Genomic DNA, 17,006 nt, shown 5'->3' on the forward strand with positions numbered 1-17,006 from the left:
AAGGGGATACATATATCAACAAAACAAAATCCAGGAAGTTGTGCAAACATTAGAAAAATTAGCATTTTCTCTTTACTTTATATTATATAAGATTGACCTATGAATTTCCTTTTTTCCCTTCTACATAATAATGATTATCTTATATGTTGATGATCATAATACAATATAATATTAAAAGCACTTGACTTAAACATAGGTGCTTTTCTTTCCAAACTATTTGCATATGTATTTCTTTTTTTTTTAAAAGATTTATTTATTTTATTTGACAGACAAGAGATTACAAGTAGGTAGAGAGGCAGGCAGAGAGAGAGAGGAGGAAGCAGGCTCCCTGCTGAGCAGAGACCCCCCCCCCATGTAGGGCTTGATCCCAGGACCCCAGGATCATGACCTGAGCCGAAGGCAGAGGCTTCAACCCACTGAGCCACCCAGGCGCCCCTGCATATGCATTTCTTATGATAAATGTGAAAGGCACACACTTAGGCATTCAGTTATTGTGAATGAAAAAAATATTAACCTTGAAATATAGAATGTTATGTTCACAATGATACAGTAGGCATCTTCAATTTAGGTGATATATGTGCAAACTCAAACAAGTCGTTTGTTCTTAAATCCTGTATTAGAATCAGTTTCCTGAAACTTACATCTTAATACCATATTTATTTGTGAAAATTAAATGTGTTTTGCCAATATGGAACATTATTAAGAAATTCAGGGCTAGCAGGACTTTTTAATTTGTCATCACAATTTATAATTTTAGGAGATTGCATGACCCTTCTGTCTCAATTCTGAATTTCTATTTGCAACAGAATATAATTACATTCAAAATTTTGACTTTTACGTAAGTTTTTTTTTTCTTTTCATATATACAACAGTATCTATCTCTATATAGTACTATCTCTAAAGGAATAGGTTGTTCTTTTTATATTAATTTAAGTCTGTGAATGTAATAGTCAATGTTTGTTATGTGCTTAGAAATGTGGAATTAAAGTTATCACACCTATTTCCTGTATTGAATTTAGACAATGCTACTATTTATCACTATTTGTTTTGATACCTTGGCTACTTACAAGACAGCAACTGTGATAAAATTTTATGACTTGCCTAATTCTCCTTCTTCTTATTTTTCCCCATTTGAAATGTATTTTAATAAAAGATTTAATAAAATCTTGTGTGAAGTTTAAGTACTAGTAGTTTAATTAGGAGGCAACATCTTTAAAAGTCTGTGTGGAAAATATATATTACAAACCATTAGAATTTTGCTTGTTTCAATTACGCCTCTTTTTCTCACTTAAAAAAAATACTATAACTGCTATGGCAAGTGTTTTAAAATGCAGTAACTTTTCTTGCAGTGCCCGGATGGCATAGTCAGTTAAGCCTCCACTCTTGGTTTCGGCTCAGGTTGTGATCTCAGGATCCTAAGACTGAGCCCCATGTCAGGCTCTATGCTTAGGGCAGAGTCGGCTTGAGACTGTCTCTCCTTCTCCCTCTCCTCCCCTGCCTCAAATAAATAAAACTTAAAAAGTAAAACAAAAAACAAACAACAAAAAAAAACCCTATAACTTTTCATAAAAGTTTTCTTTATACTAGAAACATGGATTCACAGCTATACCATGTTAGAGAAAAGGAAATAAATCAAGAATATTATATAAAATGGGAGATGTGTAAATATTTATATGAAAGAACAGAAAATAAGTTTCAAAAATGTATAGTGGCTAACATTATAAGGAGGAGAAAAATGAGGGAAAACAGATATGAATCTAAAATATATTTAAAAAAACCAAATATGTGGTTATTGCTTTGTTTACTCACTAATTAATTCTTCCAATGGCTCAAATTTACTGAGTACTTACTATATAGATATCATTTGACTTGATACAAGAGGATCAACAATAAAGACATCAAAATAAACAAACTGAAACCTTGCTAATTATGAGCAATATACACATGTAGAATGTTAAAATGTGGTGATATATTGACAATATATTTGCTTAAGAAATTATGAATAAAGAAATGATTTTTGTTCTTCATTCAAGCAAGGAGTATTTCTGTTATGCACAAAACCAGGTGTTTAAAATATTAAAGAAGGACCTGCCCCTGCCACAGCCAATAAGTAGAAGATGTTATTAACTAAAGTATTAATTAAAATACACACACACACACACACATAAGCATGAGAACTTTTAACAAAGTGGTGTGATCTGTGCCTTGTATGAAATGGTGGGATATAAGTTATGCAATACCAGCTTCACAAAGGATATAGACTTATATATAAATCAAGGGAATTTATCAATACATCAGGGACCAGGAATCATGGGAGTTAATCTGTCAAGGACAAGAATGAAGAAGAACATAAATAAAGAATAGAAGCATGTGTTATATGGTGGAATTTTATGGGGTATGAAGGAAAATCTGTGTTTAATGAAATAATGCATTTTGGAAATAATAATCTGTTGTATTCAGATTGATATGTTCCCAATTCAAACAATGCATATGTAAAGCTAAATAGAATGATCTAAATAACTGGGTTGAGAACAACTTAGAAAAGACATTTCATCCAAAAAAGCAGACTGTTTTCATTCAGAATAAGTTAAATTAACATTTTGCCAAAGGGCTTTTTAGATGTCCATCTGTTAGGCTCATAATACTTTTGTTCTTAGAGGTTTGTAAGTGTATAGACAATAGGAAGAATTATTAAGTAGGATTTTTTTCAAATTCTACTAGATTCCCAATTATTCTAATCATCCTTCATAGATGAGTAGAACATTTTGATTAAGAGATTTAGTGAGCTAAAAAAAATTTAGAGAGCTAATGGCTTAATTCAGGGTAATCATTTGACTTACTCCACTTAATATCATTAAGTATATAATACAAAAAGAGATCATATTTTCTACATGTGAAATCCTCAAATATAATTTGTTTTGCATTCTTTTTTTTTTAAGATTTTATTTATTTATTTGACAGAGAGAGATCACAGTAGACAGAGAGGCAAGCAGAGAGAGAGAGGAGGAAGCAGGCTCCCCGCTGAGCAGAGAGCCCGATGCCAGGACTTGATCCCAGGACCTTGAGATCATGACCTGAGCCGAAGGCACGGGCTTAACCCACTGAGACACCCAGGTGCCCCTGTTTTGCATTCTTAATAGCACTACAATTACAGCGTGAATAGCAAGTAATAAAAGTAATACATACCAAAAAATTGATAGCAGATACTGCGACTTGCCGGTTTCCAAACGCTAGAAAGTAGGAAAAGAAGATCTAATGCAAACATTCATATTTTGGATTGCCACACTATAAACACAACTAAAGCAATGTTGATTGGGTATTACTACCCTCTAATCCAAAGTACACTGATGTATGTAATTGACCCTTTGGGATAATACCTATGCAATCTGAAGGGATAAAAATATTTTTGCTTTCAACATACACTTTTGTTCTAAGTCACCTAATTATATTTGAAATACAACAGGTATCTATTTTAAATTTCTATTATTAAACTCTTTAAAGGCAGATTAATCTTTCATTTGTTACCTTAACAGCCCGTAATATAGCATAATATATGATGGCACCCAATGATAGCTCTTGTTTTTTAATGTTTAATAACAAAAGAAATATGCTAATAAAAACAACTTTTATTTTTTGCATTGATATTTTATGATAGGTAATATTTTAAGTATTTTTAAATTTTTCTGCTAAAAACAAATAAATGAGGCAAGTATTAATGTTCTCATCTTAAAAGAAAAATATAGGTTATGCAAATTCCCAAATACTATAGAATAAGGAGTGAAATAGAATTTAAGACATTGTCCTAAAGTTACTTTTATCATGGCAGAGAAGGTGGAATATACAAAAGTACCAAAAATAAATTTTTTGATAAGCTCATCATCTGTATTAACAGTTGCATTTCCTTTTCTTTCACGTATGTGTACATATAAATTGCGTTTATGTAAACACATTTACAAAATTGCAATGTCTCATTTTAAATCTTGCATATTTTATAGGAATATATTTAAAGGCTTTTCTAATATTATTAAACTTTCATGATAAAAGCTATGACAACATCTGCATTGTAATGTATAATGTGGCTAAGTTTAAAAACATTAAATATTATCTAATTGCTGCATAATTAGTGCTACTTTAATTTTATATATGATAAGTAATACTGCTTCAAACATCTTTCTTTATAAGTCTTTTATGGAAGTTCCAGTTCCATGGGCTAGAAACTTAAAGGATAATTTAGTCAAAAGTTATATAAGTATCTATGTATTGGTATATGTTATATATGTTATATGTATGTTATATATGTATCTATGTATAGATATATAGATATATACACAAATACATATATAGCATATATATGTATGTATATATATGCATATGCACATATTTAAAATATGTGGAAGTATTGGAAGTTTTTTTTTAACAAAGTGTTTATATCTAACTATGAAATAAAATACATTAATAAAAAAATTGGAAAGCAGATAAAAATGTAAATGGAAATAAAATACATTAAAATCCCATTATCCATGGTAAATCAGTTAAAATTCAGATTTTCCCCTGGGAATATACACATTTGTTATGTACACGAAAGTGTTGAACACTTTTATAATCACTTATTCCTCAATATTATATTTGCCATACAACTAAGCAACATTTGCCATGTAATTAAACATTCTTCTCCAGCTAAATTATATATATATGTGTGTATATATATATATATACATGTATATATATATACTTGGTTTTTTTTATTTGTGCCTATTTCTAGACTAGACTTCATTCATTCAATAATACTTATTAGGAAAAGGACAGGCACTATACTGTGTGCTTGTGATAAAATCAATTATACACTAAGCCCAAAGCAACTCTTATCTTAATAAAAATTACTGTCTGACAAGGAAGCAAATAATAATCACAAGTTAACAAAGGAAAATTTGCAACCCTGTTAAGTGTTACTAAGAAAGATCTCTATAGGATTTAATGTGAGAGCTAAAATGAATGATTTAATCAGGGAGATCAAGGAATGCTCTCAAGTACAAGGATGAACTCTGGTTTAGAAGTTCAGAACATTTCACATAGCAGGACAGTAAAGACATACCTTGTTTTCATTTTTAAATGAGAACAAATAATGATGTGATAAAAACAGGTACAGGGACAAAAAGTACAATTTTAAATATTTTTAGCTTTTTATTTCCAAAAAGCAAAGTAACAGAGAGTGTAATCTGAAACAAATTTTCTAGAAAAAAATTTAGCCATCATTAAAACTTTCTGTAATTTTTTTAAAGATTTCATTTATTTATTTTTCAGAGATAGGGAGGAAGAGAGAGTGAGCACAGCAGGGGTAGGGGCTGGCAGAAAGAGAAGGAGGGTCCCAGCTGAGCAAGGAAGCAGAGCTGGACTACATCCCAGGACTCTGGGATCACATCCTGAGCAGAAGGCAGAGGTCAACCAACTGAACCACCCAGGGGTCCCATAACTTTCTGTAATATTTTTTATAATTTTTATAATATTTTACATTTTGCAAGAAAAAAAGGTTGTTTTTCTTTGATTGCTGCTGATACTAATATTTATGTGTTAAGTTTTCTGAACATATGCATGCCAGTTAGCAGTTAACGGAATATTCCTGCCATTGGGAAGTTTTCAATTATGATAATTTGTTTCTTATTTACTTTAAAATATTTTCAAGAAGTATGAAAAATGATTTCCTTAATGGTATATGAGGTGGAATTACATAATATATTGTTTTTTATTCAAGTTAAGGTGTGTAAATGTAAAGATATTATTAATTTTATGCAGTCAAATCTGTTGAGACCAGGACTATACATGGTATTTTTTTCACTTTCCAGTTGGAATCAGTATTGTAATGTTACATATGTTTTCACAGAATTTGGGGTCTGTTTACATTTTATGCATTTAAGAGTCTTGAGAAAAATAAAATTAGACTTTCAAGTCCTCATTTTCCTAATCGTAATAGAGAATATTAACACTTACATAATAATATTTCTTATGATAAAAGAAATAGAAAATTTTACAACTATTGACAAACATTAAGTTTTCAGTAAATATTTTGCATATGTTAACAACAAACAGCTTCTATTATTTTGCATCACATATGTGAATGCTGGGATGCCTGGGTGGCTCATTCGGTTAAGTATCTGCCTTTGGTTCAAATCCTGCTCTCAGGGTCTTAGCATTGAGTCCCACATTGGGCTCCTTGTTCAGCGGGGATCCTGCTTCTCTTTCTCCCTCTGCCTGCTGCTCCCCTACTTGTGCTAATTCTCTCTCTCTCCTCTCTCTCTCTCTGACAAATAAATAAATAAAATATTAAAAAAAAAAGACATGTGAAAGTAGTAGCATTTCCTCTTAAACATTCTATGGAGCAAAAATATCTGTCTGTAATATTCTAAATTTAGTAGGTACCTCTCTGATAAAATATTTTTAGAAACTGTATGATATTAAGTAATTTTCCCCTTCAGTATTCATAGTTGTTAGTATTTAGTAGAATTTAAGTTTTGAACATCACAATGACTTACTTTTAGCATGCTCGACTAGATTTGCTGATCTTTGTAAAGATTCTATTGTTGGTATTTCAAGCACAGATATTAAGATGGTTTAACTTATTTTACCAAATCTAAAATAAACCCTGACTACTCCCTTTATTTCCATTTCAAATTTCATAAACACCAGAAACAGACCAGAAAAAATAATTGTCAGTTACCTGTGAAACCTCAACCCTATAGCACTAGAGCCCTGTGTGTGCCTTGAGGGCTGCAGTAAAAACTGAAGAGAGAAAAGTGCACAGCAAATAAAAGAAATGGAATTCTGTGATGAGAACAGCTATCCAAGTTTAGGGACTGAGGATTTAGGTTTGGTGCATTGTGCTTTCCCCCAAAGTGCTTCACCTGAGTCAATGATCAAGACATTTAAAAAAGTTATAAACTTTATGTTACAGAAACAAATTGCTTCTATTTTTTTCTTATTGAATTACATTTAATATAATAATTCCATATTTATTGTCTATTTTTAAAAACCTGATAGGTGAGTTTATGTGATTATGTGATTATATGGAATTTTCTTCTTAATCTTCATTCTTTCATTTTGCTATCTGTCATTTTAGGAGGTTTACAATCAACTCATACTTTTGCGAGAGTTCCTACGGAGAGAAAATAAATCAAAGCATGTCAGTCAAATCTGCTCTTTTAAGTCTACATAAAAATGTAATGGAGTGTGATATGGAACCTATTTAAAAGTGATATTTTTTCATTATTTGCTTCTTTTTTTAAGTATGCCAGGTTGTTCATCATTTCTGTGTAGTTTAGAAGAGAGTTTTGATGTTGTCAAATCAGTATTGTTTCATTAGAAAGAAATCCTACATACACGGTGGTGTGTACTGTGGGTGATTAATGTAGTAGGCAATCCAAGAAGTAAATCCCCAATAAAAGGCACAGCCCTACAAATAAAACATAATATAAGTTAGCAAACATATATAATCTATCATATCATTTGAAATCATCCCATACACCTACACAACACACTGAAGCTTTTCTTTTCTTTGGTATGAAAAATGGTATGCTCTAACAAGATAAATGAAATGACTCCTCACCCAATAAAGTAGCATTTTACAAGTACCTATTTGATATCACTAAGGAAAGGGATTACTTTGCTCAACCCTTATTAATATAAATGGGTACTTAGGATATAAGGCAAATGTAACAATATATTTTAGAAATATTTTTCAATGGTCTTTGACTATAAAGCAATAAATATGGATGAAGTAATAAAATAATAAATAATGTATTGCATAAAATATACTAATACTCATTTTCCAACAGTAAGTGAATAAAATAATGAATTATTTAATCATTAGTAAAACATATCTTGACAGACTGTAAAAGGAAACATCCTAGTTCCAAAAATCCTAGACTATAAAACTGATCTTGTACTGATATGATAAATTTTAATATCTTGTGCCAGAATAGAAGCTAGTCTAAATGATTTTTGAGGTTTCTAAGAATTTCAGAGTTTTTTGTTTTATTACCATGACAACATAGAAAAACAATAGAAAGAAACAGGTATTTGCCAAAAAATACAGGAAATTTTTAATAAGGAAATATTTCCTATGGAAAGTAAACTTCAAATTGGAAATAGAATTGGAAAATTGAATTGCAGCATGTCATCCAATGTATATTTCCACTTCAATATTTCATAAAACTTCCCATTTTCTTGACAGCTATTTAATGGGATGGTTATTAACTCCTGAATTCACCATTTTTGGAAGAGCAAAGACACTGTCATCTCCCTGACAGCTGTCATAAATACACGGTGTTGTTTCATCAATGTTATCACACAGATGTATTTTTATAGGACTGTGCATGTATGACATCCCTCGTCCTCAAGCAGCATGTAAAGAATCTGAATTCAGTGCTAAGTATTTCCAAAATTAAGGGTGCCTGAGCATGCATGGCTTGTAACAAAAAGACATGGCAAATCTTTTATGTAGAGTTATTGGTTGAACACTGCTCCAGTGAAACAGGTCACTCAAGAAGTGGCATTTCAGGAGCAGCTGATTAAGATATGATGACACAGTTGAACAGAATAATCTAAGCATGAGGAAAATAAATATGATTGTACCATTTTATGGATGAACCAATACACAAAATTTCCCAATAATAATTAAAATTATAAAACATATCAATCTCACCTTTATCAAATTTTTCAAAGGCGTATGTCCTGCAGAAACTTTATGGACAAATAAGGTTTCCAAAAGATATCGGATATAGTGTATACAATGACAGAAGCAAGCCAAGCTAGAAAGAAAATAAAACATGAATATAGTAAGTTCCCTTCCAAAAGTCTGGCTTGCCTTAGACATAAGACATTTTTTGTTAGACTAAAATATTATATATTTATTAAGAAATGTTTCTAATAATCAAAACATGAATGCTTATTTTAATACATTTATTCTAGAAATTTTCTAAATTTATTTCACAAGAACAGTATTGTCACAATAGTTTCTATAAATTTACTTCTGATGATGCTCCAAATATTTTATTATAACAGTCATCATCTGTATGCTCACACCTACTCCAACAATATATAATGATTATAAACGTACTCATAACAAAATGCCTTATAAATGAAGCAGAAAATATACAAGTTTTTTTCTCTAAAGCTGATATACACTGTTACATTAATTTTATATATATAGCATGGTGATTTAAGAAGTTTTACATTGTGCTGTGATCCCCACAACGGTACCTGTCATCAATCATCACACATGCTATTATAATATCACTGACTGTATTCTTTATACTGTGTCTTTCACTCCTGTGATGGATATATTCCGTAATTGGAAGCCTGTATCTCCCATTCCCCTTTACCCATTTTTCCTGATTCCTCAATCGTCTCCCCTCTGCCATTGAAGACAACATGGATGGACCTACAGGTATTATGCTAAGTGAAATAAGTCAGATTGAGAAAGACAAATAGCATATGATTTCATTCATGTGGAGTCTAAAAAATAAAATCAATAAACACACAAAAAAGCAAAATCAGACCTATAAATACAGGGAACAAACTGATGCCAGAGGGAAAGATGCACAAGTTTTAAAAATATTCAAAATCTACTTAGAATTCATTTGACATTTTATAGTATTCAGAATAACTTTTTATCATCTGGTTGTCCTTTAGCAAGAACCATACACTGAAAGGTTTGAATTTATTTATTTATGGAGTCAGTACAGCTTTTGTTTCCTTTAGTTTATGTTTGTTTTTTTCCTCCCTAACAAATTGTAGTATTTTCTTTGTCTCTTTGTGTGTTTCTTTTTGTTTCTGCTTTCCAATTGAAAAAGCTCTTGTTGTCATCTATAAATTGCTTTAAAAGTAAATGTCAGATATGATTTATAGAAGTATATTTTATAGCTTATGCTTAAAATATATTTTTGTTAAAATCCGTATTGATTTTGATAAAATATAAAATTTCAAAAAGTATTGTTGCTATTCAAGAAAATCAATATGGATCAAAAATTGCACACTTAAATCAATAAAGCTTGAACAGAAAAATCAGCATATCATTTACTGTATGTACAAACATTGAATATTCATGGGATTTTATTTTAACAGAATGAAATAATGATTTCTGGTTAATAATAGTGGTGACTTTTGGAAAAATGAATAGATAAACATAAACCAACCTGCCTAAATCATCAGTGAATTTACTACTACTCACTAATTCATAAAAAAAAAAAAATAAGTGTGCACCTATTAAGGGAGAGACATTTTCTATGTATGTATTTCTCTAAATAATAGACAAATTCTGTGAGAAATCAAAGAACAAAGTATGGATATCCAGGGGCAGAGCTTTCTAGACAGTAAGACAAGAAAAAGGAAAGGTTGTGATTTAGGAGAAAGTTTGAGAATTGTAGGTTCAAAGGATTCATAAGGGAATCAGTATCTCTCCTACCTTTTTTGTTCTTCATAGGAATATATACTTGAATGATAAAATTTTCTTCTTTCTAAGAAAGCATAAAGTGAGGTTACGTCCAGCTCTTTAGCAGAGGACTAAACGAGAAATTTTAGTTCATGCTATGATTAAATTAGTTAGCCTATTTTTCTGATGTTATACTGGCATAGTACATACAGCTCTATCTTCTCTTTGGATGCATGTTACTCTCATGGTTTGTCTCCTCCTCCATTTCCCCCAACTCCCTTATCCTCTCCATCTCCCCGTGTCCATTATGTTATTTCTTATGCTCCACAAATAAGTGAAACCATATGATATTTTACTTTGCACAGTGTTGGTAACTCACCATGTTTGATTTCATTCCAAATATTTCCATTTAATTATGGTTGACTTCCCTTCAAATATCCACTATTTCTCTGTGCAGTGCTAAACTAGGTGAATATCCATGAATAGGTTTGAGTCCAGTTCATTTTCCCAATCATAATTAAAAACAAACAAACAAACAAACTCATCCCTTATCACATATGTTTCAAGATAAGAGTACTGTGAAAGAAAACACAGTCTTGGGGTCACTGGGTGGCTGTTGATTAAGCAATTGCCTTCCACTCAGTTCATGGTCTCAGAGTCCTGGGATTGAGTCCAGGGGGCTCCCTGCTCAACGGGGAGTCTGCTTCTCCCTTTTTTTCTGGTCCCTCCTCCCTTCCCAGCTCATTGGTTCTCTCAAATAAATAAAATCTTCAAAAGAAGAGAAAAGAAAAAAGAAAGGAACAGAAAAGAAAAAGAAAAGAACAAAGAAAAGAAAAGAAAGAAAAGAAAAGAGAAAACACTGTCTCAGTTTTATAGAACTATGCCAAGTTTCTGTTGTGGAAGAATATGAAGCCAATGTTCAAATAAAATGCTGAAGACATAAGAGATTTTGCTATTAACGGACTTTGAATTGCAGAGGTAGAAGAATTCCAGGAATTGGGAAGGACTCTGTGAAAGCAGCACAGAGAACTGTGGGGTTTATCAAGATGTATGAGAGAAGAGGGATGGCTTGAAAGTATGAGGTTAATAATGTGGAGGACCTAAGCAGAGATTTAAGTGTCCAAATAGACATATCTTCTTACAGTCAAGGCAGATGGTCCAGCTGTGTGTCCTATGTATAGGAAAAGTTTCTAGGACTGCTCTTCCATCTCTGATGATGCAGTTAGAAATCCTTAGGGAGGTGTGGTCTCAGCCTCAGTGCAAGCAGTTCATTTGATCCCTAAGGCAGGAGAGACCTTGACAATTTCAAGTATGTGTCCCCTATCTTAACTACTGTTGATTGAATAAAGTTCAAACAAGTTTAACTTGATCCGTTTCACCAAACGGTGTGTCTCCTTTTCATTACTTGATGGGGATGGAGGTAATATAGGTAATACTGCCTTAGTTCCAGTGTGCAAAAATTTCTAAGCGATCCAAAGAATTTTGTGGTAGTTGAGTCACATGTAGATCTAAGCTAGCAGAAAAATATTTTTGAAGTCTGTGAAATGATTCAAAGCCATTTTGGAGAATTAACAGAGTGTGGAGCAAATGGACACAGCATTTGAAATTTCATCTTCTTAACTTTGAGAAATAGTAGTCACTCATCTTAAAGTTGGGCTGCCTCAGAAACCATGTGATTATTTTATAGATCTATGCTAGACACTTAAATTTCACAAGTAGTTTGTGTGTTTGTGTGTATCTGCTCTGAAATGATTTCCTACAAACTTAACATATTTGCTATTTTTGGAACAACATAGTACACATTTTTATCACTGAGATGTTATAAAACATTCTGTGTTTGTATTTAAGAATAGTAACCAACTGTCAGTCAATTTCTTTAGAATGCCACTAGGAAAAAAAGTGTTTTTTTTTTTTATGATGCGTTATATATCTAGTAGATGTAATATGTTGATCTAAAATATGAGTACATTTATATTGTCTTTATATCATCTTTATATTGAACTTTCCAGCCCAGACTTTCTAAACAAATTGGTCATTCCCTTATTCCCTTCACTAGAGAGAAAATTGGTAATGTGCCACTAGGCCCTGAACAACTTGGCCATCATCCCTAAGAACCAATTTCCCTTGCCTCTCTTTGCTTCTGTCATAATAGATTTCTTTTTACTCCTACAAAGCACCAAATTTCTTTGTACCATAAATCATGTGCACATGAAATTTCCTATTTAAAATCTGATTCATTGCTCCAGAAAACAAAGAAATAATTCAACTGCCACTTTCTTAGAAAAGCCACCTCAGAACTCCCACCCAGGTCAGGTTCCTCTCTTTTGTAACCTAGAATTTCTCAATGTGAAATAAATATGTTTGTAATTGGTTCATCTATCTAATCATTCAAAATATTCTTATTGAGTGTTTCCTGTAAATCAGGTAATGTTAAGCAGTGAAAATAAAATGGACATCAAAGTACATCCATTTTAGGACTTTATAGAGGGAAATACACAAACAAGTGATTATGTGAACATATAATTTTAAAGTAATACATTGTAGAAAGGAAGAACATTTCAGTGGCATACTTGCATTGGGAAGAAGAGGGATAGCTATCATGAGTACGAAATACTGAACTTCTATTTCAAGCTTAGGTAAGAGCTAAGAAAGAGGTTACTGGGATGAAGGAGGAAGGATAATGTGTGTCAATGTCAATGCGTGAAAGGGAACATGGTAGGTATCGGAGACAAGAAAGTGCAGCTGTGGTACAGAAATTAAGTGTAAAGGAAAGCTCTATATGATATGAGAACGTTAGGAGTCATATCACTCCCTTTTAGTATCCTTATGACCTAAATTTTGTTTCTTAATTTACTTAGAGTTTAGTCATTAAATAAGGTTCTTTTTTATGTTTTTAACAAATTGCTAACACCACATCTCAGTGTGGTGTCTTGAATAATAATTATTCTCTTACTTTTCAATTTGGTTGGTGGAGGGAGAGAGAGACACAGAGAGATTATTCTCACAGTATGTTATATATTCTGCTTTGATAATCACCCTCACCTTTTTCTGTACTTTACTTTTACTTTTTTACTTTAAAGTAAAATTTATTTTGAATTTTGACTTACTAAAGGTAACTTATAAAACCCTTCTGTTTTTTCCTGTTTTTTAGGTCATTGTTTCTTTCCTATAAATGTTGCCCATGAAAAGTACATATTTTATTATTTTATTTAGTTTTATATCTTAAGACCTTTACATATGACCTCACAACTTTATAACTTTAAGTTTCTCGTGATATTTCTAAATATCCAGATTTCTTTCACTGTGATCATTATGAACTAACATTATCTATGCTTTAAGGTATACTTACTTGTTCCTTGTTTATAAATTTGCAAGCTCATGTGTATACATTATTTAAAGTTACTTAAAATATATTTTCTTAAATGTAACCCACTTTAATTTGGTTTATAAACAAACTTTAAAATTTTATCTGTGTATTAATTTATCTAGAGGTACTACATATATTACGTACTGTACCACTGGATGGCGTAATCTTCTGGAGCTCTCCTTCATGTCATATATGTATGGGATCCTCAAATAAAAGAGGAGATATATCAGCAGAGGTCCTGTGTATTCAGCCAAAAATACCTGAAAATAAGAAGCTGATTTAAATAAAAAAAAATAAATTTTTGTAGATATTATTAAGATTTACATAAAAACACCATAAGCATGTCTACAGACTTAGCCTATGAATGAACTTGTAAAAGGGACACATAGCATTATCTGTTCTTTAAAATGAATTATACTAGGTGCTAATATAATTCACAAGGAGTCTTACTTACAATAACTAGCTAAGACTTAAGGAAAGGACAATTGTAAGTGGTGAATTTAAAATAAAAACAAATATTGAAACTAATGTAATTATTTCTTCATAATTTGTACACAGTGGTTTTCATTTAACCAACCAAACTATCGTAAACATATTTCTTTGTGTCTCCCCAGACCCATTTACACTCCATCTTCAATGTGAACTGTTCTTATCACTGAATGGAATTAGCCTCAGTGACTTTTTTTTTTTTTCCCAATTTACACAGCTGGGTCGTCTTGAATTTAATTGATTTGACATCGATTCAAATTGAAAAAAATTAATTTTCTCTTCTGGAAATTTTAGACTTTAATTCTAATGAGTCTGAGTAGATAGTTAAAAGGATTGCCTTCTGAATTCTGGAGTTGAGTCAACCTTATATATGGAGAGAGATATCTGATCTATAGAGAGATAATCATTAAGATTTGGAAAGATAATTGGAAACAAGATTGATTGTATAAAGATTCTCTGGCAACTGGCTTTCTGATAGTTTTCTAAATCTATGATGGTCCATTATTAGTTTTCTTTTGATGCTAAAACCAGGTTATAGTCACTCTGGAATTGATACAGAAAAAAGAAAATAATTTATCTCTGAGTGTTCAAAGAGGAAGAATTCAGACATGACAATGATAAATTCAACTGCCATTACTGCTTTGCTTTGTCTTTGCCAAATCTCATTTTCTAAGAAAGAAAAACTTAAAGCTGCACGTTTTACTCAAATATCCAGGTGTGCATGTTGATTAGAATTTATGTTATTTCCCATTAGAACTTTGTATAACTACATGGTTAGAATACATGATATATATGCATGTTTTATATATATATATATATATATATATATATATATATATATATATATATATAATTATGTCTGTGTGTATGTATACACACAAGTATAAATATTTTTTTAAAGATTTTATTTATTTATTTGACAGGCAGAGATCACAAGTAGTCAGAGAGGCAGGCAGAGAGAGAGAGGAGAAAGCAGGCTCCCCGAGGAGCAGAGAGCCTGATGCGGGGCTTGATCCCAGGACCCTGGGACCATGACCTGAGACGAAGGCAGAGGTTTTAACCCACTGAGCCACCCAGGCGCCCCAAGTATAAACATTTTTATACGTAGGTTTCTTAAGGTATACTTTTTCCATCCCATTACCCATGGAAGACTTTTATATAAGGTAAACATGCAACATCTGATTAAGTGCAAAGCAACTTTTTTACTGTTAAACTGTATTAATTTATGGCATACAACATGCCTGACTATTCAGAGGTAAAGCAAAGTATTTACCACTTTTGCATGTCTGATAATAGAGTTCAGTCAATACTCCTGAATTAGAGTAATTATTTTATTACAACAAAAAGCTTAAAATACTAATTTCAATGTCATCTCTAGTCAAGTTAATTTTGAGCAAATCCTCTAGTAATATATCAGTAATGAAAAATGGTATGAAAAATAGTTAACCTTGACCACATGTCATTCTTTATTAAGTTAATAAAAATGCTATCACAAATATGAAGTTTCTTTGGATCAGGAAATTAAACTACAGTCTTATCTCCAGCATACCCTAAAAATAAATCAGGAGAACCTGCTGGCTTATAGTAATATGTTCAGGGAGGCCCAATATTTTATCATAAATATTATTCATGCTGAAACATGGAGGTTAAAACAGTAGTAAAGTATGAAGGCTATATCCTGACCTGAAAGCAGTAGAGAATGATAAGAAATAACATTTGGACAATGCATCTTTCAAAAAAAAGGTCCATTTGGGTGCAAATAGGAAAAAAAAAAGGGGAAAGAAATGTTTTATTAAACTTAGAAAATAATCAGAAAATAGCTTTAAAGTAAATAAAAAACAAGGACCAGATAGACAAATATTAATAAGACATACTTCTGAAAAAAAAATTCTTCTCCTACTAAAAAGAAGCAAATCCAAAACCAAAGCCAAATAAATAAATATGACAGTTATAAGCCCTAGCATATCAGATGAATTTATAAAGACTAGGAAGTCCATTATAAACCAAAAGTTTGCTAGAAGTTATATATTCAAAATAAGCATATATACTTTCTTCTTATCTTGAAGATAAATATATATAACATCTATATTATATAATATATAATCATAGTTATAATTTATATATAATGTACTTTTATATGTATATATATATATAACATAGCTATACCACAAATAAATTGTAATTATATAATTATATATATTATACTACCTTTAAATTCCAATTTATGTCTAATATGAAATTATTTTCATGCTTTGCCTTTATAGAATGATCACTGTACTAAACTAATGTGCTGCTTTAAATGTAAAATTTAGGGCGCCTGGGTGGCTCAGTGGGTTAAGCCGCTGCCTTCGGCTCAGGTCATGATCTCAGGGTCCTGGGATCGAGTCCCGCATCGGGCTCTCTGCTCAGCAGGGAGCCTGCTTCCCTCTATCTCCCTCTCTGCCTGCCTCTCCAACTGCTTGTGATCTCTCTCTGCCAAATAAATAAATAAAATCTTTTAAAAAAATAATAAATAAATGTAAAATTTAAACTGATAGAAGGCATAGGATACCAGGCATCCTAGGTAACTGAGTTTTTTTTTTGGAACTTCAGTGGAATATTCAACTTGGGATGTCTAAATCGAAAAAGGAAGAAGACAATAAGATGTTTTAGAAATGTAATTTGAAACACACAGCTACAATTGTTGAGAACTGATTAGAATCTTTGTGCTTAGACTGGGCTTAATGC

The 17,006-nt window shown here is 31.5% G+C and overlaps 1 protein-coding gene across 2 annotated transcripts in view; it reads right to left on the reverse strand.

Annotated features, from left to right (window-relative positions):
• Positions 1-17,006, reverse strand: part of TECRL (trans-2,3-enoyl-CoA reductase like) — a 99,343-nt gene that overhangs the window by 14,726 nt on the left and 67,611 nt on the right. For both annotated transcript variants that reach the window (XM_032334440.1, XM_032334438.1), the window contains exons 5-8: positions 13,935-14,050; positions 8,696-8,801; positions 7,372-7,444; positions 3,187-3,230 (exon numbers count right to left, since the gene is read on the reverse strand). In XM_032334440.1, the coding sequence (XP_032190331.1) occupies positions 3,187-3,230; positions 7,372-7,444; positions 8,696-8,801; positions 13,935-14,050 (339 nt within the window). The remainder of the gene's footprint in view (positions 1-3,186; positions 3,231-7,371; positions 7,445-8,695; positions 8,802-13,934; positions 14,051-17,006) is intronic.

This window comes from Mustela erminea, chromosome 2 (genome assembly GCF_009829155.1).
Source record: "Mustela erminea isolate mMusErm1 chromosome 2, mMusErm1.Pri, whole genome shotgun sequence".
NCBI classification, from domain to species: Eukaryota; Metazoa; Chordata; class Mammalia; order Carnivora; family Mustelidae; genus Mustela; species Mustela erminea.